This window comes from Helicoverpa armigera, chromosome 12 (genome assembly GCF_030705265.1).
Source record: "Helicoverpa armigera isolate CAAS_96S chromosome 12, ASM3070526v1, whole genome shotgun sequence".
Taxonomy (NCBI): Eukaryota; Metazoa; Arthropoda; class Insecta; order Lepidoptera; family Noctuidae; genus Helicoverpa; species Helicoverpa armigera.
In genome coordinates, this window is record NC_087131.1 from 3,461,678 (window position 1) to 3,488,576 (window position 26,899).

Genomic DNA, 26,899 nt, shown 5'->3' on the forward strand with positions numbered 1-26,899 from the left:
CAAAAGTAATTTTATTCGCAGCGAGGTCAGTCCAACAGTTGAATTATTTTCAGAGCATGATGCACAAGAGTACGAAGGTCGGCCGTATGAGATCTATGAATCATTTTTCAATTTACTCTTAACACACTGTTTAATGAATGGTTACTTTACTGGTCTATTGGGAGTGGCGTCTTCTTAAATTCGATTAGTGTGTTGAATTAGGTCTTGGGAAGGAATCGTGGGTGAGGGGATTATAAGAGGACAATCGTTGAAGCATACGGTTTATTATGGCTTGTAAATACATGAAAGTAAAAGTAATACATAAAAATATTACAAAGATACTGCTTATTTCTTATGATATCTTTTTCAGGAGGCCAATAATTATATTCATCTACATATATCATTCCACGAAATACAAAGTAATTCGCAGTATACCAACATGTAGTTCCACCATTCCCTTTAACCAATTGGCCTGTTGTACAAAACAAAATTATCAATAATATTCCAATTACAGGCCAAATTCCAGCAATACAAACACTAACATACAAAACCGCACATGTGGATGGCACCGCTGTTACCAACGGGTTCTAACTGAAACATTGCGGTCAGACTGCAGCCGAACAGCATCGCTTGACAAATGTAAACATACCTCGTGTTATGGTGACACTACGCTGGTTGCGTTTCCAAATTAAATTTTGATGGGGACTTGTTGTGGTTTTGATGAGCGGGTATTTGCATGTTGCGTGTTGGATTAGCTTTTCCGAGTGATCCAATGTACATATTGCGAATTTTAAAACCACATCCCACATTTTTGTTAGGCCACTTTTAAATTAAAAGAATCTCAACATGCACTTACAGGTCACTGACGATTCATAGACTTTCCAAAACTGCTATTAATCTCATCATCATGGTATTAGCCTACAGCAGTTAAGACCTTTATCCAAAAGTAAATAATCCAATCTTCCTATGTCTAGTAGGTATTTGCAAAGCCTCAGACGCGTCTATCATTTCTGGTGCAGTTTCTTCTTCACTGGTTTCGTCCATTCAACCACAGAGCGTAGTCACATCTAGTAGGCTCCGGTGCTTGCGGTTGAGAAACTAGCACTATCGCCAGGGATTTAGGCTTAGGCAAAATCAGAACATTGCTACGTAGTTGTATGTATTGCGTATCGGAGAGATATTGTACCGGAGGTATTGCAAATTTCCAAATGCTATGGAATGCAACCTTAATTTTGGGCTATATGTAGATATTCCTACCATTGAATCTCTCGCAAGTATGATGGTTTGAACAAAATTGAGACAAGCAATACGATAAGTTTCATCGCGAGAACTATAATACGACTAATTATAAGTATGACTAAGGCTTGTTATCTATTTCACCTTTCTTCATATAACACGCCTATAAGGTCCCTAACTACAAGCCTAACAAACTAACAACAGCAATTTAAGATACCGTTCCTCACGATGACAATTAGATTTATAGGCTACGCATTACCCAATCAACTTTTAATTGCTCAATTGTCGTACGTACGTACTCCAAGGAAGTACGGTACACAAGTACCTATCATATTTGTTTTGCTAGGAGTAATTACATCGGTAGTATAGCATTTCTGTCGGTGATGTAAGCTAGGAAAGGTTATCAGGTTGATGAGCAAGGGCATCCTCCGTGCATTAACAAGTGACATGTTAACTACTATTTTAATTATGCACACGATATCTTTGAACATTGCTATTTGCAAAATAGTAGAAACGGTATATGTGAAGAGTACCAATCAAAATTGCACATGCTCAAAATATTTGATCAAGCTAGTTAATGTTTCAAGGATCACAAGCTATACCAATAGACGAATCATAACACACGATCAACGATGTAAGAATAAGAGCATTTTTTCCGCAGAAGAAAATATAACCAAACAAAAGAAAGTCACACATACAAATAGACATAGTACACATAGTTGTGCAATATTAGCTGTAGGTATATAGGAGGAAGAGGAGATTTCGAGAACAAGGCTCAATATACGTCGGATGTGTGAGTGACGGATGAATAGCCGCGGCAACCACATGTCAGGTCCGTGGATATCATAGGTAGCGTTTCGGAAATTATGGGGAAACGTATGTTGATACGTTTTACAATGGAATCTCCCCTAAACGATGTACTATGTGTACCTTGTTTGTCAAAGGATGTTATTCGTATAAAAGTAATATGTTCACCGCGGGAAAGGTAAGGTTAAATTGTTTAATTTGATGTGTTTTTCTACCTACTGAATGCAACGGCAGCACTACGAAATATGGGTAAATATCCATTAGCAAGGCCAGTAGGAAAGATTAGTTTATTGACATGATCACATATTTCCTGGCTTTACTTTTATATGGAGTATGCATAGATATAATCGCTACTTACTATCTATCAAGCTATTAACATTTAATTATCATGGTTTTTACCACAGGATACTGCAAATGTAGTTATTTAAATATCGAGGAGGTTCAACAGTAAACTCCTATTTGCCCGAAGTAAAGATAAGTGCGCCAGGATAAGACGTACTTCGCCGGATTATCCGACGCTTCGTTTTGTTTTTAAGTGATTTCATAAGGAAGTAAGATTTAAATTGAACACTATCTATTTGAGGTAAAACATTGATTGGTTTGACGTCAGAACGAACACACCGTGGGATGGGACTGTCAATTCCAAATCTGTCAAATGCAAGCGGTTTTTTCCATAACAGGATTATATTGTTTCCTGGTCTCTGCCTGCGGCAGGTATACCTCCTTTTGAATTAAATGTGGCTTATACAATTCCATGTGAAGGATTATAAAGGAGTTTTCTAGAATAGTAGGTAATTCTTTGTAATATGCCTAACTAACACCATTCTTATACAATGTTCTATAATCGCTCATTTCAGCTCTGACTTTACCAATTCTCAAACACCTGAAAGTAGGTATACAACACCAAAGTCTTCCGAATCGTAATTAGATCTTCAATCAATAATGAAGCGTAGGACATTATTGACATAAATAGATCACCGTCAGTCCAAGAGTCGAGCTTTTAATAGCCGACGGACTGACTCATCCTGCATTTGGTTAATCGAAGGTTAAATATAACGTTAACATTACACAATGTTTATAAGTCTGCGTACATGCTGATGTAAGTCATTTATTTTAAAAATGTTTGGCTACCCTGCTTGACCGTGGTCTGATATTTTTAATGTTTCGCTAAAGATTGTGGTGGTATGTAGGGCAGTACTACCTGATGATGTCATCAATCAGACTGAAGAAATATTACATACCATACACCTACAGATAAAGACATACAGACTTAATCATTCAAAATATGCCCTAGTAGTCTTTGGAGTAGTTTTTAAGTAAGAAAGAAGCTTTTCTACACAATATCAGATCTAGTGGGCCCTTATTCTTCATAAGTTGATAAAATTATACAATGCAACTGAAACGTAAACAGTAAAACAATACAATCCAAAGAAAAAACAGAATACAAAAAAAAAATACAGGAATAGGCACCTAGATTTGTCCAACTTCAGATGAGCCTTATTATCAGCATATTAACAAGCAATGTCTATGTACAACATTACGGAGATCGCTGTAACAACCGACCCGTGAAAGTGGAGTGAGCAAACTCATTTTCGTATTTTTAATAGTGGTGAGGATTAATTAAGATTAAAGTCGACGTAAAATTTTAAATTACAATCTGAGTTAACATTGGCCGCTACATTTAATGGCTAGTTGAAACTTTTAATGAAAATTGTGCTAATTAGTTATGGACCTAAAGGTTTATGTAGTCTAATCCAACAGATTAAGGAGATTAACTTTTTTAGCTTCTCATGATCCCACGCTATTGGCTTTTTATATTACGGGATTTATTCTGGACGAAGTCTTGCGATGAATCTTATAATAACGTTGGTAATGTGTCTAAGCTTTAATACTTTATGGTTTCAACAGAATTTCCCAAAATAACTCCACATTATCCATTTTCCATTACCAAAAAACAAAATAACCATAAATACCGACAACAATCGCGGAAAGTAAAATAATAGCACCGCGTAACAAAGGTTTAATAGGGCGCATGTCGTGGTTTCTGTAATTAATTAAATTGACCCTTACCCTTGGACCACAGAAAGCACCCGAACACCCAACACGCAATCCAATTTGAACCCTAAATCTGTGCATTAAAATTTGTTTTCCATATTTTGTGGGAGAATTAGGAGTGTCCAAGAATTCCGAATTTATTAGTTCGAATGGCTCACCTAGTGATTCCTAAAGGGCCAGCTATTAAGGGAGTCGGTTTATCCCCCTTAGATCCTGGCAACATGTTTAGTGTTATTAGAGAAACATTTTCGTATTTCAGCGTTAATTTAACGGTTCAAACAAATCCAAGGTCCCAAAAAGTTTGTAAGCCATTTAATAAATGATTAGGTGAGTCATTTGGGCTTATACAAAATTATGTATAAACGTGAAGTTTGACTTCGTGGGAGGTCTAGTTGGCTGTTGTGAAAGCTCGCATAGTCAACAATGCGATAGCTAACGATACGCAAGATATAAGGCTGTAGGTATAGACTACTCAAATGCTTACTGATTTGCTAACAAGCTTTGTTCAAGATATTCGCTCTAACACCTTGATTACTTGATGTTTTGATCTCTTTGGTCTCATAAACAACAACTTTATTACTCTCCATATTGAGTCAACAAAAAATAACGTCTCTCACAGTACCTGGCTCATTCTCGTGTTACACTACTCCACTATTCTATCCAATTTAATGTCTACAACTTAATATACACCTTCATCCAATACGGTGAGGACAGGGGCAGTTGCGGCGAGGGGCCCTGGGACCTTGATTTATTCCAGACACCTTATTCGATCCCAATTTATTATTCCCACGGTACAATACCATGTTTAAACATGATACACAATATTGTAAGGGTCCTGCTCGAAAATCTGTGTACACTTGTCTCACCTTGTAAGGTATGTTCGTGGTTACATCATTATTTTGGATTCTGATATACAAATTCAGATGAAAAGTTTTTGCCCAAAAACAGTATTAAATATTTGTAAATTAATGGTTACTGAGGAGTCTTTTCTATTTTTGCAATCACCTCCACATAAACCACTTATTTAAAGTCCTTTTATCCTTTAAACATTGAATGTGTTACTAAAAAGAATAAAACACATGTGTTGGACTTGGGTCAAGTTTTAAATAAACTCCGAACTTCAGAGAGCAAGCTAAGCTGTTGACTCTTTCTTTGTCAATTTCACGCCACCTATAAACTCACCGGAGCACTTCTCTGTATGTGCGGTCAATAAGTTGAAAACCACTCAAAGTCGACAAGTTCCAAGTCTAGTGAAACTTCAATATTAAACTAAACCACGAACTGCACCAACATTTGCAATATTTACCTAGCGTTCAGAACCAATTCATTTATAACCGTGTTTAGGTAACCTTAGAGAAACATCTCATTGAACAATATCTGTTTTGTTCTACTACGCTGAGTATTATTCCTATCTCTATAAATTTCGCTAATGGCTCCCATTTTAAAATATTCTTTCACTATAACACCCACACTTCTCAATGATATGTTATTACAGATGCTTCCGAACTTTCTGAAGTTAACGTTTTATAAATTACGTTCAAACGTACACCATGTGGCTGGTCTATAATGTTGGAACTATCTAGGTCAATGTGATTGCATGAGCTACCCGCGTTCGTAAATATCTGACGCTGATACCGTGGACTGGCCACCTAGGAACGTTCAATAGTATTACGTCATCCAGTTATAGTTTTCGTGAAGTTAAAGTCTCGTAACAATTTTACGAGAGGTCAGTATGTTGCCAGCTAGACGATCTTTCAGATCAGCATATGAAAAGTCTTTGTATATTTTCTTTGTTCAAAAATACCCTGCGTTTAGTAGCTGTTCTCGGCCATCACGTATGAATAGGTCTTCCTATTTCCATGAACAAGTGCATTGTCTATGAGACATTTCTATTGATAAAGCTGGCCAGTTCTCGAAGTTGATTATTCTAAGATGTTCTGAATCATCGTGTGACCCATGCAATTTAGAGTCGGCAATTTAGTATAATTACGTAATAGGTAAGAAATAATGAGATCTACTGGTCGTTACGGAGATCAGGTAATTATGGTGGAAACAAGATGTCGTTAAGATGTTGACCTGCCTTTGTTTGTGAAACTGCTTAACAGTAACAACCTGTCATTAAGTACATTAGAGGAAATATTGAGTTTGAAGAAAATCTCAGCCCGTCTGGGAGTTTGCGCTAATTTTGGGGCCATGGCGCGAGCTAGAAAAATCGCTACTCGACGTTACATTAATCGATGCTAAATTGTATTTAAGTGTAGATCTAAACACATGATCGATCAAACTACTATTCGAGAAAGAAAGGCTAAAATATTTCCAACCGAAAAGCTTTGTCTTAATTAATGGCTGAACACAACTTCTCGATACTAATTAAGTCATCATTTAGTCCCATGAACTGTTTAATAAATCAATAATCTCCCAAGTTTCGATACTGCGGGCTATTTGGGAAAATTTTGATTTATTACTGACGTATTTGCCGGTAAAGCGAAGTAACATTAAAATTTTAATCGTCTTAAGGTAAACAAATATAAAAGTGAACTTTTGCAGCGCTGTCGACTAATAAGTTTTGAAAATAAGTATTTGCAACTTCGGTTGTAAATACTTTACTTTGGAGGTTCGGTGCAGAATAAAGAGGCTTATTATTATTTCGATTGGTATTTATTATTTAATTATTAATTACTGTTTTCTTATGTATATTTCCTAATTACAATTATTATTTATTTTCTGAACGGTGAACGTTAATGCTATTTTCGTGTGAAAGAGTAAGGAACGTCCATAAATATCCAGACTTCGTGTTTACAATATTAATAGGCTTCACTGTAGAAACAATGACGAGATATTTTAACAGCTTTTTTAATTTTGCAGCAGTCGTTTCATAAAGCACGAAGCCTTTTAGCGAACGAACGGACAACAATAATAAACCAAACGCAGTAGTTTTGTAGTTTTTCCGTGCTTTTCGTTTCATTTCCCTAGCCCATATCTCGCGAACTCGCGACCCAGTAACAAAAGCCCGCAAAATGTTGCGGGAACGGATGCTCGTTCATTCAGTGGCCCTGAATTTATGGCTGTCGGCCCACTAAATGCATATTCTACTCAAATCGCTAACATACTTTATAGCGCGGCTTTCCGCTGGAAATATAAAACGCGACACTTTTCATTTGGCCGGATTTACAACGCGGGAAATGCTTGATATATATTTGTACACATACATGTGTGGGTGTAACACATATACACGTTTACTTAGTGAGAATGAGACTGAGTTATTGCTCAGACATATTTGCCACACATTTTCAAATCTGAGTGTATAAGATACTAACAAGATTCCTGCTGTTTTAAAAAAAAAGAAAAAAAAAATACATTTGAAATAAATGAACCGTGTCCTTCAACAGGAAAATTGGGGTTTCAACGAGGAAATGTTACACAGACAAAATGGGGAAATGAGGAAACCGGGAAACGATACGGAGTAGCATTCTAACTTCTCAACATTGAGTTAGAATTGTGCAATCGGTACTTAGCCTTTGTGCACTCGAAGTAGAAGTTTTCGGATGAATTGGCTCTAAATGATTCAAAAAGGTTGTTCATGAGATATCCATGTAACCAATTTTAAAAATGCGAACAAAGTATACTAAATACTTCGCAGTGTTGTCTTTAAGATACCCAAACCAATGATAATGTTATTACCCAGTACTAGAATATAAGATACACATAGGTGAACGTTACATAGAAACCAATACCTACCTTATCTGCCTAATCATGTAACATCCAATAATCCCTATATTGATCTAAGACATAACAACGTGTGGATAACTCAGTAAACTGAGGCCGAAAACTAATAACAACCAAATTCTGTAAGTTTCAGGCTATTTGTACTCCCTCAAGTATCTAAAGGCCTTTATATAAAGTCATGGTAGGATCAATCTTCAAGTATTACAAGGTATGTTTTTGCCACGGATCCAAATATGACATGACCCTATGTCAGTGACCCAATGTAGGAAAACTATTTTAGGGATACAAAATATTTTTTAATAGGAGAAATTACTTTTTTCGACTTACGACTACTATGTTATTGTTAACCAAATCTAAGTAACTAATAGTACATACCTATTGTATTTCATTTTCGTTTGTTTCCTAAAAGGTTTACTTACTGTCGATACATTTTTAAGGAAACAAACACTGTTCTTGAGATCCATACAAATACATCTTCAAATAGAGAATAGTCCTGACCTTTTTCTCTTTCATTTTGTTTGCTCAGAGTCAACGAAATCTGAGTACCTCCTCCTTCAATATTGGCATATTGATACAATTTGTAACACAATAACCATATTGTACTGTACTTAAAAACACTCCCCGTCCCATGTCAATTTACATAGAAATGAGAAGCCAATAAATATTATAATGTCGACATTATTATTTACATACCTGTCGTATGTTTTCTTTGTTTACTTATCTCCTTTGCGATTCTGTATAAATTGTATTAAAAGCTAATAGGGATATCGGATTATCTGTTATTTTCTAAGTAAATATTTTCTCGACTTTTTATAGAATTATTGACTTTCAATTCTTTTATTTTTTACGTGTTTCAATGTTTACGTAGGTATTTCAATGTTTTAAGTAACTACCGTTTCCTTTTTCTCTTTTCTAACAAACAAATATTTACGTTACCTCTTCCTAATATTTCAAAGAACATCACATATTACCGAGAAGACACTAAAAGCATTATTCCCACATCAAACCATACATTTTAAAACACTAACAGACCAACATTGCATGTCATAATGAGTAACAGTTGGGTCACTATGCGCTTTTGTGGTATTAACTGCACTCAACTGGCGTCTCAAAGAGCACTTTGTTGGTCCAAGATAATATTAGTAAGCGAGCGAAGTACCGAAGTACCTCATTGTATTGAGCATTGAGCTGTTTACAATGCTCTTCTGAGCTCACAATGAAATGAAATCGGTTTTAGCGTTTTGATCTGTTAACGCATTTATTGGTTGATAATATACAAACGATTTCGTTTAAAGAATGTGTCAGGTTTAGTCTTAATTTTGCTTTTTTTTGTTGCATATACCTATGGGAAGAAGACCAAGGAAGCGTTGGAGAGAAGACTTGGATAGCTTCTTCGCGGCCGGGCCAAGAAAAGTTTCCAACAGAAATAGATGAAAATGGTGATGAATGATCATAATCATTACATTCTCATGTCCACCAGTATGATGGTCTAATTTCATGGTTACACAAATTGACAGCGCGTTCCCAAAGCCATTACAATAACCATCCAGGTGGAATTGCTGACACAAGACATTTCAGCTTTACACCTACGTTCTGCAGATGTGATTGTGCTGTCCACAAATGGTTACACTTACAATCAGGGTAGAAGTTACGATGTAAGACTTCTGACAATTTGGATAGCTATGGTCTGCATTTTGACAGTTTAGCATTTGACGATTCTCTAACAAATGACGATCGCAACACATGATGTTCCCTTTGTGACTGCCATCAAATACTATTGAAAAACCATGAATTTTTCAACGTTGTTCCGTAAAATGTTGTTCAGATAGGTTTATTGGACTGGTCCGGCCATTTTACTAGGATATTGGTGACGTAACAACTACAAATTTTAAAGTTGCAATTTTATTTCCATTGGAATCTAGCCAAGTCCTCATTTGGTCAGTACTGACAAAATATCCTTTTTGAAATTTATACGTTTTATCATGACGTTTTATAATATATTTTGTGCAATAAATCGGCTAAAATATTATAGAAACATGTTTCATCCTCGACCATTATTCAAACGATTTATACCCAGTATTTTTTTATTCTAAAAATCAGTTCCAAGTCTTGTCTCTTTTATTGAAGTTGGTTAAAAAGGTCACACAAAAATGAATCGTTTTAAATGACTAATCAGCTTATCAAAGACTGAAGACTTTGAAACAATGGAGATAGGACTTTTAACGATTTGGTTGTACTAACATATGCCATTTAAATACTTAAAAGAGAAAACCTTAAATATAAAGATTGTACCTAGGGACTGTACTGATAGTCTCACAGGAATTTTTCACAACCACAACGCTGATGCATATTTTCTGTCTGCAAATTTTTCCCACTACGAAACTGCAGACAAAGCAGGTTTTCGTGACTTCGTTGTTAATTTCAAATGATAAATGCACTCACATAATTACTCACAAGTCCGCAACTTAACGCTTTAAAAGCTTTAAAAAGACTTTTTATACTCACGCGAAAATACCAGAGAATAAATGTATATTTGTGGTACCGCTTCAAACGGAGAGAAGCTTACAAAAATAATTGTAATTCTTGAAAAAAACTACTAGACTTTCTGAACAGAGAATTCTTTGATACAGTATTAAACGAACAGAGCGTATTACTACAGAAGTTAGGAAAAAATATAAGGGAAAAACGTAGGTATCTTAACGGCAAAACTTCGTAAACAATTTTCGTTAAAATGTTTCAACTGCATAGCCTTAAAAAGAAAACTCTGTCTTGGAAGTTGCAATAAGACAAAAGGAGGTAATACTGTTACTGGCTCGAGTGCCACTGTTTACTAAGTATTCAACTTTGTAAAAGGTAAAAATAGTATACGAAAAATTTTAATGTTATTATAGTGTTGTGATTCAGATACATTTTCCAGAATAATTCTGTATGAAAATTAACCTCACGTTTGATTGGGCAGGAGCTAAGACATTCGAGCAACATTTTCTTGACTTTCTTTTGAATGAAGACTTGTGTTTTTAGACTTTGCTGTTACTGTTACAGCCTTTTTATCGTCCCACTGCTGGGCACAGGCCTCCTCTCACACGGAGAAGGATTGATTAATCATTATAAAATTAGACTTTTCACCTAACAAAAGTTACTATCAAACCAGTTTTTTCGTCATCCAAAAATAATATATTCCGAAATCATGCATCAGTAACAGCCACAATAAATTCGAGGATAAGGCAAAGGGAACCAGAGCTGGCAATAAAAAAACTAAATCCGTCGATAACAAACCCGGGTCGTATCGTTGGGGAGGGTTGAACGGTCAGCCGATAGCTAGAGACGCATCTGCCAACAGATTTGCCGAGGGTAACGAATAGAAGAATTGTTTGGAAGTGTTTGAATGAGTTTATAGTGCAAGTAATATCGGGTTAATTGCTGGTTATGATAGATGACCTTCAAATTGTGATTGAAGAAATCTTCTATTGATGTCTAAAATGGATTTTTAATTCTTCGTGTTACGTAGGTATGGTTAATTGCAAAAGTGTTTACCTCATAATGTCTCATAGAGTACGACCAAATAGTATTTTTGTCTTAAAAAATATTTTTAAATATTTTTTCTTGATCTTGCAATCAGAATTCTATGTTTGAAACTGAAAGTTTGTCAATGTATGTCGTGCTCTCGATTCGTTTTCGTTCCAATATTATTTTCATGTTAAAAGAGTAACATCATAGGAACAACCGTGATGAACCAATATTACCTATTTAATTAATGGATTAATAAAATTATCTGGTTATTACTGATGATGGGACCGTAATTGCATCTGACCAATTTAATTTCGTTGTGGCAGAAATTTTAAGTTAGTATTCATAGTTATTACCAGAGTACCTAGTTATTTTATTGCACGGATGCCCAAAAATAATTTTATTTCAATTTTACTAATTTAATTGAGTTTCGTGTTGCGTATGAAATATATAGGCCGGTCGGTTTAATAACTAGCACACTATTTTATTTTTAGTATTTTATTTACTGTATATTTATCTTACTGTGTGTTCACAAAATAAATATTTAAAGCAACAGGGTGTTTCATCTTACAACTCGACGCCTACTTGTCATTACGTAGTAAGTAGCAATAAAATTTTAATTCGGACACTATTCCAAATGCCCAGAACTACGTCATCCTCACATAATTGAGACTCGTTAAATGATTACGACCTATTAAATAGTCTAGAATTTGGTATTGTTCATTACATTTACATATTATGTCATGAAACAGACTGTTTCTTTAATAGTTGAAGTAGCAATATTCAGGTAGGAAATTGTACGACTGAAGTTTAAAGAGCTACAAGATTTTAAATAACTAGAGCCAGGTAAGTATTATAGCTATGTTAACTTTTTCACAGATTGTTCAACCCTAAGATAAGTATCCTGTCCACTTACAAAGGACTATGAAGCAGGTATATATTTAGGTTTTTCTTATATTTACCAAATAAATTACCTACCGTGTTTAAATTAGTGTTCCACTTCATTACATAACCAGATGCAACAATTAAAATTACATTGCCGTCTAAAACATATTACAAGACATCAGTGGCGAAGGGTGGTTTAATGAAATAGGGAAGCCGCAGCAGAAAAAAAACTGGGGGGGGGGAGTACTCAGGGATGGGGAGAGGTAATGGAGGTAATTTCTCAGTCCACCTTTTAGCACTGACTTTGGATTCGGCAGATTATTAATATCTAAAAAACTTTATTATCTTTAGTTAGGTATATTAACTACTAGAATCTGAGAAATGTTGGCACTAGAAACAATACATTTTACGTATTTAATTTACAACGGCCTGTTAGCCATTGATATTTATCGTAGGTATATGTTTCATAAATCCGTCAGGACGTTAGTAATTTTAATATTGACGTAATATAGGTAGGTAATTCACCCGTGCGGCGTGCCCGAGCTTTTATTCTCAAAACTTAACTTTGAAAAATAGGTTCCTTCCTAAAGTAAATAATCTGTCGGAAAACAGTCTTATGCGATAAATGCTATCCTAGTCAAGTTTTAAAAGTAGGTAGCTACACTAAAAAGAAACCTGATGCAAACTGTCTACGTATCAAATTAACTCAATTCAACGTAGGTATCAGGTATCTCTACTTTCACTACGCACACACATTGTACTGAGTACCAGGTCACAGTGCGATCGCGAGGATTAGCAGGGAGTAATGATACTGCCACCAACTACTATGAATACAAAAAATTATAAATCCCCAAGTAGGGTCATTAAATCGCGGAGAATCTTAACACCGCGATTCAGGATTTGCTTAAAAATGCACAACGCCATCTATGTTGACGTAATGTAACTAAAACACTTAAACTAACATAAAATATTGTACACACACGAACTATGTTATTTCTAAATGATACACACACCAATAAATTCAATTAAGTAATACAAAGAAAAAATTGTTAATGGTATTATCTAAAACAAAATAAGAACAATGAGAGTGAATTTGTCTGATTTGTTTGTTTACATATTTGAGAGCTCTAAGCGCTATCACTCGCGCGTAGACAGATATAGCTACTCTACTCTTGACGCGTTCTTTCTCGTTCACTCGCGACTTTTGATTGGTGGAACCCGCTCCGTGAGCCGGCTTACCGCTCGCCCTTATTTTGCGAACATCGCGCGGCGCGGCGTGGATGACGTCACGCAAGCGTAGTTTTGTATGGAGGAGGAAGCCGCGGCTTGTTTAGTAGGAGCAAAATGTTTCAAGTAATTTATAGACAATTTTTTTTACGGTGGTAGGCGTTTTGTTATACCTACATATTTAAATTGTGTGGTTTAAATGATTATATTAATTATACCTATAAATATATTATAACTTATACCTATGCTTCTTTCCTGAAATTCGAAAGGGAAGCCGATGGGAATCGGCTTATTAGGACGCCTCGCCACTGCAAGACATGTACGTGTATGGTCTACCGATAACTGTTCCGGGTTTGAGTATTAGTAAGTGTAAACATAATCTAGTCATACATAATACATATGTTATGGACCAAGTGATAAATTGGGCAGTATACATAATGCCCGGTCATTATGAATAATGCCCAATATGAGAGTGCAGTTTGATAATAATTATTCAAACAATCAAATTGACCGGGCACTATACATATTGCCCGTGACCTTTTGGGCAAAGTAATACAAACATATTTAATTTCATTTTTTTTTATTGTTATTGACATTTAACTAAATATAACACATCCCATATCAATTGACAGAGCATAGAAGTAAGCATGCAACATGCAGCAAGCATGGCTTCTGTCACGGCTCCGGCGCTGCGGGGCTCCGGCGGTCCCATGCGAGCTTATCGTCGCAGATAGTTTTCACGCTCACCACCGCAGCTTCGGCTTGCTGGCCGGCCCAGCCGGCCAGCCTCAGCCGCGGCGGCGAGCGCTGAAACTACCTGAGCCTCAGCTCGCAGGCCGCCTCGCCCCTCCGCGCCTACGCGGTTTTGAATTGCACTCTAGGGGTAGGGCAGACAAGACTACGTGGATTCGGTTTTGCAGCGATTCGTTTTCGTCACTAAGTTCAGTTTTTAATACAATGTTTTGAATCCAAATTAAATTCTACCATAAAAAAAAAACAAACCAAGAAAAATTAGGCCGAGTTAGTAAATTAGATGACAATTGTCCAATTAATAATTTTGTGGCTAGACTTAAAATAGAACACATAATTTAAAACAATAATCATAAAATATGTAGCAAGTAACAGGATTTATTTATTAGAACAACTGCCACCCTCGCACCGCATAAAATATAGCTTTATTATCAAATTGCCCAACTGTCATGTAGCAATATAATAATGCCCGTGCAATGTGATAAATAATGAAGTTAAGATAGTTATTAATCACTTGGCCCGATAAAGCTAGACATTATTCATAATGCTCGGGCATTATAAATAATGCCCGAATTAATCACATGGTCCATAACACATACAAGAGATTTCCGCTGTATGAGTTAAGAATCCTCTAGCCCTTTACTTTCCCTTAACTAATCTGTAAGCAATAACAATCATTCCTAACACGAAGTTATAGTCTCAGTATTAAACCAATAGATACCTTCCCAAAAAAGCATTACATTCCACAACAGTCTCCCACAGACATTTCGTCTCATAGAAACGCAAACCTCAATTATTCCACACCCAAACAAAAAACTTCCAAAAATTCGGCATGTGACTTTGGTACGTACCTTAGCACTTAAGTACATACGTGCTCACTTCATGAGGGCATCACCATTACATAGGCAGGGAATGCTGGACTGGCAGTGAAAAGGGTTGGGGTCAGCCAGATAAGCCCCGGACAGTTGGCCCCGTCATTGTCGGCCTATAAAGACCCAACGTTATCAAGATCCTTGAGAAAATTTCAATTTAAAGTGATATTCTATTAAAGATGTTCCTCGTCACTCATCATGGCGGATATTGGAAAGAAAAACTGTTAGACCGCGCCGTCTTCAGCTTCCGCAATTTGTGTAAACGCATTTTTATTTGATTTTGTTATTACTTTTAAATTCTGTTTCATGTTTTTCTTCAGAGGACATAATGATAGTTCCTACGAATTTTTTCTTAGAATTCTTAGAATAGTTCCAAATGTATACCTACCTATAGTTGAAAGGCCTAAAAGAGTCTACTAAAATCTACCCAAGATGTAAATGTAATGTAGCGTAGCTCCTGTTTTCCAATAAAAGAAGGCCAATCTACTTCTCTCACTCCACCACACACATACCAAACAGATAATACTAATTAGTGAGAGTTAAAGTGATCTCAAAGATAAAACTCTAACAGCGCTGCATTCAAACGAACGAATTACCATCTGTTAAATATCGCATTACATGAATCTTTTAAGGACAAACCAGAATGATAATGTTCAGAATTTTAGAGCATTTTACCAACTGGAACTGCCGTGCACAAATCTCAGTGCGAAAAAGTGGGTAAGACAACGCAACGAAAAAGTGGGTAAGACAACGCAACGAATATGGATAGCCCATTCATGCATCATTACATTGTTACGCACGCACATTTACAAATAAAAGCATTATATTATCTTGTGAATAAGTGTGAAGAAATACAAATAAAGAATAATAAGTTTTCGCAAAAAAGCATAAACTTGAAGCTAACGCATGGGAACGTGTGTGACCATACTTCTGGCAGAAGGAAAGGCACGACAAAAGCGTCTCCAGTTAGTAAAATGCTCTAAGTTTCAGACTCATTACGTGATTCGCAGCAGTAGGAATGTCTGTCTGTATGTTAATTTGTGTAATTGTATGTATCTTAGGGTGCATATGTAAGTGTAAATGCGCGTCGAATGTGCAAGCCCTCACAGCTGACTTTGTGTCACGGCTGTTAAGGGTGCGTCAATTACTTTAGTCACGCTATGGACCTCCGCTTGTTTACCAAATACGACTGTTATAAAAAGTAGGTTTGTAGCTTCAATTGGAATTGGATTTATTTTGAAAAGTTTACACATTGGCACAGTGAAGTGGGTTGGTTTATTGATACCATGAGGTCTACTCCCTTTAACACCTAAAAATGATTCTGACTCCGTGTCATATATTTTGTTTAATTTATTCGTGTTCCATTCTGAGTATAATTAGGTAAACATTGTCTAAAACAAAATGATCACATTCAGTTATACATGCAGGTAGCTCAAAATTCTATTTAGAAAATGCACTTGATCTAAATACTTCATGAAAAGCTCAGGGGCAGGTCATGAGAACAGAATTGTTTGCAATAAACAAAAGTGACGTGTACACTGTACAAAACAGTGATCCTTTATTCTAAGCGTAGGCTTAAATTAATGTGTGAATAGTGCACAGTGTGGCTAATAGGAGAAAATAGATGTTATGCGTAAGTGGTCTGATGTAATCATTAGTAAGTGCATTTAATTTTGTCACGTAATATTGTGAACAGAATTGAATCAATAAAGGAAAGCTTGGATTCTTGTTTTGTGTGGATTTAGGGATGATGTAAGGAAAGTATTAGAGTCATAAAGTCATTGTTAATAAACAATTTAAATATTCAGAATAAGCTTATCATCATCATCATCATCATCACCTCAGCCATAGGACGTCCACTGCTGAACATAGGCCTCCCCCTTTGATCTCCACAGATACCTGTGGAGCTTAAGTATAAGCTTAAGCAGAATAAGCTTATAGTAATTAATTAAATCCAAAAGTCGATAGATCGATCAGAGATCTGACCGAAGACATACAAATTACGCAAAAATGTTATTATGACTCTAGATTGTCAAGGTTAATGGTAACTATTATAATAATACCAAATAGTACTGTATTTTAAAAACCATTAATACAAAATATATTATTATCACATCCCAAGCCCTTTGTAAATAATAAAGAAAGCATTTAGCGCTTCATTCACAAACCGTGACCCTTGCTTGACTCCTATAAGTTGCGTGGGAGTGCCCTACAAATGGCTCTATTATTTTACCATTTATTATTTAGTAAACCTTTGTTCGAATAGTTTGTCTTTTGGTAAAAGGGCACTAATTTAAAATAAACTATTGGGTAACAGTTTTGTTCTTATTCTCATTTTAATAGCATTTGAAAGTACAATTTTATAACTTTATAGATTTTCTATGAATTGTACTGTAACTGTGTGTTATTGCTGTGTATGTATTGAGGAGGTCACATAGACAGTCGCTTCTTGTAATACACTGGTACTCAGCTGCAGGCGGTGGGACTGAAAGCCGACTCCAGCGTGGTTGGGAAAAGGCTAAACAGAGAATAAGAGAACTAATAGTCTCTTGCTCTTCAAACTAACTTTTACCTTGGATTAAGCCCTTCTTAAATAATGATACAATGCCTCAACATGCATATTCGAAGTGCCACAACCTAGATGATAAACCATTTGCAAATTAGATGAATGCCTTTTGAATAAGACCTTAATTTCAGGCCACCATAATTTCAGATTACGAAATCTAGAACGCCATAAAACTATAGGTACCTAGCTATACTACAAAGTTTCATTTCGAGCAATTTGATTAACTATGGCTGAATATAGAACGCTAATATTAGCAATGACGGTACAATTGAGTTTATGGAGTGTGAGGTAACAATGATTGAGTGGACAGAAGAATTTTGATGGGGATCAAATGAGCTTTGAGGAACTGTTTCGTCTCGGTTTTAGTAGATTTCGTCTTCAGAAAAGATGTTGTATAACATAGCTTTAAGATGATGATGAGCTGTAAGATACCTACCGAAGCGAGTAGTTTTAAATATACTGAGTTATGTTGTGAAATATTTTTTCAGGAATCTATTGCCAACATAAGCCTATACATATCGCTCTATTAATTTAACTACTCATACTTTTCCAGCTCGATAAGCTCCTATCTCTAGTAATCAAAGTAACAATAAGATTAAATATAGTGAAAGACCGTAAGACTGATATGAGAGTAGATTAGATGGGGCGAAATCTGCTTAGATTTTACTTAGGTTAAGTTTTATACAGGTGCATAAAACGCGGAAGCAGATTGTTGTTAATGCAGGACCAAGAAGTAGGTCGGTACCCTGCTACATTTTGTAACTCCTTAAAAAGAAAATCCCTGCTAAGCAAACGCATAAAGAAGACGGGATTATTATGGAGAATGCGGTTTTATGGTGGAGGAAACAAAATAGGTTTTAGGTTTAGGTAGCTTGTTTATTGAAAAAGGAGTTCGGAATTATTGCGTAAACAGGAAAGCATGGAGGTTGTAACTCGTTATTCAAAACTTTGGGACACGTTCATAATGTATTCTCGTTGCGATGAAAGACGTCTTGACAAATTCCACAGTTTTATTTTAAAGGTTTTAAAAAAAAATGAATACTGTAAGAATATTTTGTTTCATCTTTGAAGGTCAACAAAAACCTTTTAATTTGTCACAAACAAAATCCTAATTACTGAAAACTCAATTTTCAGGGAACGTGTTAATACTAATATTACTAATTTACGCTCTAGTTGGCACGTTAACACATGTTTTACGAAAGATTAATTATAATTTACATGAAGGCTAGAAGTTACTCGACGTGGAACGTAAACAGTCTAACCATAGTTTAGTTTACAGAAATAACTATGACAGTTGTATAGAAATACGTTTTGTTTACGTCTGTTATCTGAAAACTATAACTACATATTACACATATGAACGCTACGGTGAATGCCAAGATTATATTGAAGTTATTCACGTCATCTCATCTGCTTAGCCTTTTTCCCAACTATGTTGAGGTCGACTTCCAGTCTAAACGGATGCAGCCGAGTACCTACCAGTGTCTTATAAGAAGCGAATGCCTATCCAATCTCCTCAGTCCAGTTTGTTTTAGAATTTGGGCTTAATTACTAATATACCTGCCTATGATTGGAGCGTTTATTTCGGATGTTCTAACCAGTCTTTCAACTGGAATCCGGATCACAAGAAAAACTGGTCTAAAAATAAAGATTCCAGGTACAACTAAAAACAGAATAACGTAAGCTTTATGTATCCCGTTTATTTCAAAAACAGTCAATCAAACTTTGACGTCAGACCGCTTTGAACTCCATCAAAATTCTTTAGCCTTATCATTTCTTCACATCTTGTTCGGAAACCCGAAAATATTCTTGAATCACGTGAATGGCAATAAATTGTTCGCTTTTGGCGTGGTATGTAAACAGTATATTTCAATCATCTAGAGCTACATTGGCCTAGATTCCTATGGGAAACTGAGCTAGATCCACGGTAGAATATCAACAGTTGAATGAAGTAATTTTAGAAAGACCGTGGCAAATTCTTGGTCTTCCATGAAAGTGGCGATTGCTGTTACGCTGTCTCTAGATAGATTCACTATGGACGCACTTCGCTTTGGATTGAGGATGATAGACATCGATATTGATCAAAGTATTATTATCTTAAAGTTCATTAGAGAACAGAGACTTGTAAACTTTTGATATTTAGGATATTTAGACACCTTATCGAGCTTCTTAAAAGACCAGAATCAACAGCGATGCCCAAAAATTGTACTAAGGCGTAACAATCCTTGAATGATAACTTGATCCCATTTAAAACATAGGTTAAACTCATTTATCACCAAGATCATTTTTAAAGGCATGAAATTGTATCATCAGTGAATGGGAATGTTAGAAATGATCCCACTTAAAAGGGATCACAAGGATATTACATTTGATGCTAGCATGTTTTGGCAACAACGCGGCGTGTAAATTAACGAGTTATTAAGATTAATTAAAATTAATTGGTAGTAATAGAACATGAGAATCTACTTTAAACTCCCTCCCTATTTAATGGTTAAACACGATGATTAACCATATAATACAGCGGAAGAAATTGCGTCAGTTTTATAAGGAAGCAATTTGTTAATGGAAGATGTTCCACTTAACACTACATATATCTATGTTCCTTTAGATAATAATATTAGCTAAGCTATAAGCTCTAGGTCTAGACACGCGTTTGCTTTGTGTCAGAAATCTGACATACTAATTTCATGCATAAGGTACGCCACCGTTCTCGCTCAGACGAGAATACATAGCTTTATGGACTAGACTAGGTAGACTTGCGTCTGGAAATACACCTGGTGAAAATTGGCTATACCTAAATAACTATACGTATTTGGTAACAGTTCATAATATACCAATACAAATGAAATCATGCTCATTTGGATATACGAGATAGGTTTTCTTCCAAACTCCCTTTTCTGACCAATGAGTAAATAAAATAATGTTCTCTCATTTGGAAAACCGCCTCATGATCACAAGCTGCTACTATTGAACAATAATCGCTTATGTATGTCCCCAGAACAAAAGAGATACCTACCTATTACCTATTAATGGATATTCTTAATGATGAATTTTCGCAGAGAGGGCCAAAAAGTTGTAACAGGTAATCCATTGTAATAAAATCACTGCTCCTAATCCTTCTTAAGATCTTAATTCCTCTCCGATTTTCAACATTTCCTACTGCAATCGCATTTTCAATCCTTTAAATCTCTGTACCTAATACGATCCCATTATAGAAGTTAAACTCGCTGCTAACCTCCTTTCTCGAGATTAAATGGTGAATTTTTAATATTAGTTTAGTGTTGTGCTAAAGTAATCTGGGTTGTGATTGCAAACTCGTTCATTAGGACAAATGTTGACCGCATACGGATTTGTTATCACGCTTAACCACTTTATGTAAGTAATGCTGGTTTGTTTTTCCATTTGCGACAGAGTTTTAATTATTCGATTTGAATTTATATGGGAAAATTTTCCATTGATTTTTAATTTTATTGGAACTAGGTACGAGACTTTATAAATAAATGTTTGAACGCTCTGTTATCTCTAAATAATTTGAGCCTCCGTTAATAATTTGACTACATACACCAGCTATTGTAAGTAGCCGCAACCATAGAATTGTACGAAAAGGAAAACTAAAGAACTTTAAAGAAATCCATTCGGCTTTTTGATAAACTGTGCTTATTCATGTGTCTCTCAGAAAATTCGTTTAACCACGAACCAAAATTGCTTGGAAATCAGCCCAGATCATTTACAAAAACGAACCACTTCTAGTTTATTGGAGACCGTAGGCCAACTATTTATTGAGTGACACCCCTACGTGCAGGGGTTGATAACCCCCGCCATTTCACGTTGTCGTAGCAAGCCCGTAGGCCTTGTAGCAGCTGCTACGAGGTCCCATAGCCTACGAATACAATAAGAGAAAAAAATGTCCTACGCAGATATTTAATTTCATACTTATCTACACTTATTGAGATTAAAGTATCGTAATATTTTTTTAAGTCATCACATACCTAAATACGAAAACATTAATGTCTGAGATTCTAGTTAGAATCCAATTAGAGCACGTTATAAAAATTAAAAAAACATTTACGAAACTGCATCTTTATCCTACTACTATTAGTAATATTGTTAATACCTACACGTATTTATTTAGGTACTCAAAAGAAGTTAACTTAATTTTTACAACACCTAATCAAATAAACAACTTACCGTAAATGATCCCAAAAGTCACTGCTTAAATATCTAATTGTTGATTAATATAATTAACTATTGAAATATTCCTTATATCGTTATCGTATCGTCTAACGGTTCGATGGAGCAAAACGTCAACACTCACTATCACGCGGATATTCACTCCGCGTACAATTTTGCGGATATTTCGTTCACTGTTCTTGTTCGATCGGCACTATTGAAGGAGCTTCATTGATAACTCGCGTCTTACTGAAAACACACGGAGCTTCGAATTACGGAGCTCGGAGAAGCCGGCTGCACCAATCTGTTGTCTTCCAACACATAAACAAACTGCCAAACGGAATGAAGCTAGCCGCGGGCGAATCTGTACTATTACACACTACACACGCCCGAGTAAGACGCGCCTCACACGGAAACCTCGATACACAAAACATACAGAAACTAAAATGAATAAAGGTTTATTTGATTGTTTTAAGAAAGTTCACATGATTGTATAGTATTGAGGAAACAACGAAAACAACGTTGAGTAGGAGCGAGATTAGCGCTAGTGTGACGTAGTAGCGAGCTTCCGCGTCTGCGTGATGGGGTCGCGTCCTTCAGAAGGGCCAATCTCGACACTATGTCCTTACAACAGAGTTCATTTGGAGAGGCATTGTTGCTGTGTATTGCAGCTTATTAACCCCACTCATACCATTTTCAGCTCTATCTCTCTGAGCTTAAAGTTAATAATTGTGTGGGTATTGAGTGGATACTGCAGGCAGACGTATCACGTGCGTGCAGGGGGGCCAGATGATCGCAGTTTGGTGAACTCACCCACGACCCCTCAGTACGGTTTGAGATTAATGTAACTGTTTGAAAAAAGTTGAACGCGGCTACATTCGAAGACAATGAATCCACATATTGCAGCGTGGAATTTATAAATCAAATCTTTTTTCGTTTAATTAAATTGGTGCCTAATTTAGATTTTATGATGAAACGTGTTTTATCGAATGACAAGATAATAGATAAATGGGAAGATTGAAAGGCCGTCCCTATTTACAATTCGTCAAATACCCAAGCCTGTGATACAGATGTGCCTTAGGTCCATAAGCCCCTACTTTTTATATCTCCGCAATTGAACGATTCGCAGGCGCCGCTCCCGAAGCGAGAAATTGTTCACCACCGACTGAAATCATTGTACACCACCTTATTTTCTAAATAACTTCCTACGATTCCAGTCTAGGTACCAACTGATTTCATTATCTTTGGTTCCGCAGCGCAGTGAAGAAAATTAGACAAAATGCAAAATTTAATCATTATTTAATTTAATGACACAGAAAACATCAAATAGACAATAATTGTACACAAAATTGACACTTTATAAGGTATGTATATAAATCGCGATTTGGTCAAGGGTAAATCTCATTATTTTTAATAATAATTATACATTATAAAATATTATTTAATAATAATAAATATTTAAGCCGATCACAATAATTACGAAAATTTCGTTTTTAATTTTTGCGCTTTTAATAGCGAATTTTATAAGATATGACTAGAATTTACAATACTTTATGATAAACTTAATGATTATGGCAAGACTTTTAATTAGTAAGTTAAAATCCCGTAAATAAAACAGCGCACAGTTTATAATTTTAAAATGACAAAAATGAATATGAGAGCTGTTTAGGCCAAGGCTCCACCAAAGCATAACGGTGGGGATAAGTTTTTAAACAACCAATAGAAATTCGTTATTTAAACATCGCGCCTCCAACCACTCTAAGCGAAGATATCCTATCAATCGTTTAAAAAGAAGTTCTCTCCGCTTCGCTTTAGTGGAAGCTGGGCCTTTAAGGCTCGAGCAGACCGGATGCGTATGCGTAACCACGCGCGTAGTCACGCGCGTAGTTACGGCGTAACCATGAGTTGTAATGTATGGAAATGTATGAGACAGGCCACACCGCTTGCGTAACGTAAACACGCGCGTGGTTACGCATACGCATCCGGTCTGCTCGAGCCTTTAATTGTGTGCGTTTCATACGGGTGTGTTTCACGTTATAATACTTATTTTTTATGAGGATAATTCTGGTATGATTATTAACGACAAACGGACTTTTCCTCATTAATACTAGGGGGGACAGAAGCGTCATTGGGTCGCTACTTTAAGATATCGTGACTTCGTCAAATAGGTTCCTACGTAAAATACTTCGTTATCAAGTCTATTTTTAAAATACGATAGGTGTGTTTAGTCTAACACAAGACTTTTTCGATAATTTATGGCTTTTGATAGTTTTGCTATGGGTCATAACAGAATTTCGATTCATAACGATGAGATTTTAATAATTAAATATTTTTTCTGGTCTTCTTGGACAAACAGGAAAAAATTGCGTGCGAACATTTCTAAAATCTGGACAAAACTGCAACCATTGTGCGTGAACAATTTTGTTGAAATCTTAAAGTAACATTTTCACTTCGCCCATACACTATAATTATACAGGGTGTTAGTCCAAACACACCTTTACAAAAATGTCCACTTACATTATCAATATGATTAAAAATGTAAACTTGTATAACAATTCAATTCATTCAGATTACACACTTTTACTTCAATAACTCGGGTACCTCAATAAACTCCTGAATATCAAATATCATAAGATTTTTACAAAAACATTTGCATATCAACTCAGTGGGTTTAGGGTACATTGTATAAGTATTTTGTGCTACTAAAATATCACACTTGTGCAAAACATTCAATAACAAAACACAAGCAAATTATTAACTAAATAATTATTCTATAATAGTACATATACCTACGCTATGACAACATTAGGTAGGTATTATATTTACTGTTTGGTTTCTTCACATTTTCACCAGATTCAATAAATAGGACACTAAAAATGAAAAAGTTCTTTTGAGTTTACCAAATGTTACAGATATTTCTCATAACAGGCAAATTCTTAAAGAAACCATTGTGTACCATAAATCTGACTAGGATAGGTACCCTGCACTTATCGTAAGGAACAAATTAGTACCTATTGCACTATTGAGATGGATTGAACTTTCTATAGGTATTCAACTTTCTCAATAATATTTCAAACATGGAATGTGTTGAACAATTAAAAATCTCATAAAAATACTACAAAGTTGGCAGATCAGATCATTAATACTAAAACAGTAAAGATATAACAATAAATGCACATGACTAGATAGGATATCATTTTAAACTTAAACCTATGATACAGTTGCAATGGCTCATGGAATGTATAACAAATACTTAGCCAGGAACTAGAAAACAAAAATCAGTCTCATTAACCATAGACCCTTTAGGAATAAATAATTTTTGGTTCCAAGTTACAATATAAAACCTTTGCGAAGAATAAAAAATATTTATCATAAATTGTATAGAATAGCAATACTTTTTTCAAGGTAAGTAGAGTGTATAAGACAGTATCAAATCACAGATTATAAAACATTTAGCATGAACAAAACTTCTTGTCTTTGCTTGCTTGTAGTTTTTGGAGAGATTGGCGCCGTCTTCCTGATGCACAGAGCATTGCATACTCTACTGATGACTCCATTCTATAACAAAACAGGGGTCTTACAAGATTATAATTTTCTTAGTATTAATATTGTGACTATAATTTTCTTAGTATCTCTTCTATCTTGTGACTATAATCTTGGGATTTACTTTTACCCAACTTGGTAAATCTGGCGAAGATAAAGAACAATAAAATTGAAGGGTATCATCGATAGTTTGGGCCACTTCAAGTTCTACCAGCGTCTACTCTCGTAACCTTGTTTTTTTTTTAAACAGATGTTCCTATGTTTTTATCTGTTTTACAATCTGATTGATAATACCATAAGTACATAATATATGAGTTCTTACCTATTCATAATGCGGTCAAGTAAAATCTCAATGGCTCTGTCAATATTCTGTCCCGATTTGGCACTAGTCTCTAAATATGGCAGGTTGTAGTTCTTGGCAAACTCCCGTGCCCGATTCTGATTAACCAACCTCTTTTCTTGTAAATCACATTTGTGGCCACACAGAACTATGTCTGGATCTTCTGAGAGGCTGTGAGTCTGAAATTTGAATCAAAAATAGAGTGTTATTTATTTATTCTCATAGAAGAAATAAATGGTATTTGTAATGAAAACTTCAACAATTTAGTAAGAAAAGAATTAGGTACCTACCTTTAACTGTTCAATCCAATTTCTGACTTCAAGGAAAGAGGCTTCATTGGTGAGGTCAAACAGCAAAAGGAAACCCATAGCATCACGATAAAAAGCTGTGGTGAGGCTGCGAAATCTGTGAAGCATTAAAAAATGGAATCCATAAGTCTATTAAGTTTAAATTAGGAATACAATATTCTCAAGATGAATAAATCTATTTCATAATTATTTACCTTTCTTGTCCTGCTGTATCCCAAAGTTGTAAGTGAATTCGATGCTGTCTCCCATTTTGCTGGTAAATCTGAAACATGGAAAACTCAAATTCAACCATTGCAATATACAATCAAATTAAATTAATATTGATTCAAGGACTTAATTAAATAACAATACGAACCCTCTTCGCTCTAATTAATTTTATCTGTATCAATTCGAGATAAAGTGGGCACTTAAATAGGCGATAAAATATGAAAGGACAAAAATTATGAACTTACCACACTTTTCTCCCTGAAGTCAATCCCCACTGTGGAAATGAACTGTGTATGGAAAACGCCGTCAGTATACTTGTATAGGAAGCTTGTTTTACCGACCCCAGAATCCCCAACACAAAGAAGTTTGATAAGATAATCGTAGTCCATATTGTTAATGGGAGTGCAACAGTTAAATTCCAGAAATGGTGCATTAGTGTACAACCTCCCATGCGTGATTGCTTGGACTTGTTGAGTTATTTGCATAAACTTTTTTTTATCTTAATACAATCATTTGTATACTTTTACCTGTACACAATACACAAAGTAAATTAGAATGAAAAAACATCAACAATCGATCGATTACTGAAATGTCAGTTTGACTATGACAATTGACATAATTGACATTTGACTGATAACAGCGGGGCTACCAGGTTGCTGCTTCTGATATTCTCTCATAAAGACAGTGACGCAATATATATCGGCTAACGTATTTTGTAGAT

At 35.5% G+C, this 26,899-nt stretch overlaps 2 protein-coding genes across 5 annotated transcripts in view; both read right to left on the reverse strand.

Annotated features, from left to right (window-relative positions):
* Window positions 1-22,322, reverse strand: part of LOC110378155 (vinexin) — a 170,424-nt gene extending 148,102 nt beyond the window's left edge. For all 4 annotated transcript variants that reach the window (XM_064037176.1, XM_064037173.1, XM_064037174.1 and 1 more), the window contains exon 1: window positions 21,799-22,322. The gene's annotated coding sequence lies outside the window, so the exon portion shown is untranslated. The remainder of the gene's footprint in view (window positions 1-21,798) is intronic.
* Window positions 22,323-23,761: 1,439 nt separating this feature from the next.
* Window positions 23,762-26,768, reverse strand: LOC110375096 (ras-related protein Rab-27A). Its single transcript, XM_021333076.3, has 5 exons — window positions 26,424-26,768; window positions 26,166-26,233; window positions 25,954-26,068; window positions 25,646-25,842; window positions 23,762-25,338 (listed from the first exon to the last, which is right to left on the reverse strand). The coding sequence occupies exons 1-5, from the start codon at window positions 26,661-26,663 to the stop codon at window positions 25,233-25,235; spliced, it is 726 nt and encodes a 241-aa protein (XP_021188751.2). The 5' UTR covers window positions 26,664-26,768; the 3' UTR covers window positions 23,762-25,232.
* Window positions 26,769-26,899: the final 131 nt, after the last annotated feature.

Excerpts from the sequence above, each read along its gene's own strand:
- LOC110375096 (XM_021333076.3), bottom strand. The coding sequence starts at position 26,663 with ATGCAAATAACTCAACAAGTCCAAGCAATCACGCATGGGAGGTTGTAC. Across the intron at positions 26,234-26,423 it reads ACTTCAGGGAGAAAAGTGTG|ATTTACCAGCAAAATGGGAG; the intron begins GTAAGTTCATAA and ends TCCATGTTTCAG. Across the intron at positions 25,843-25,953 it reads ATTGGATTGAACAGTTAAAG|ACTCACAGCCTCTCAGAAGA; the intron begins GTAGGTACCTAA and ends TTCAAATTTCAG.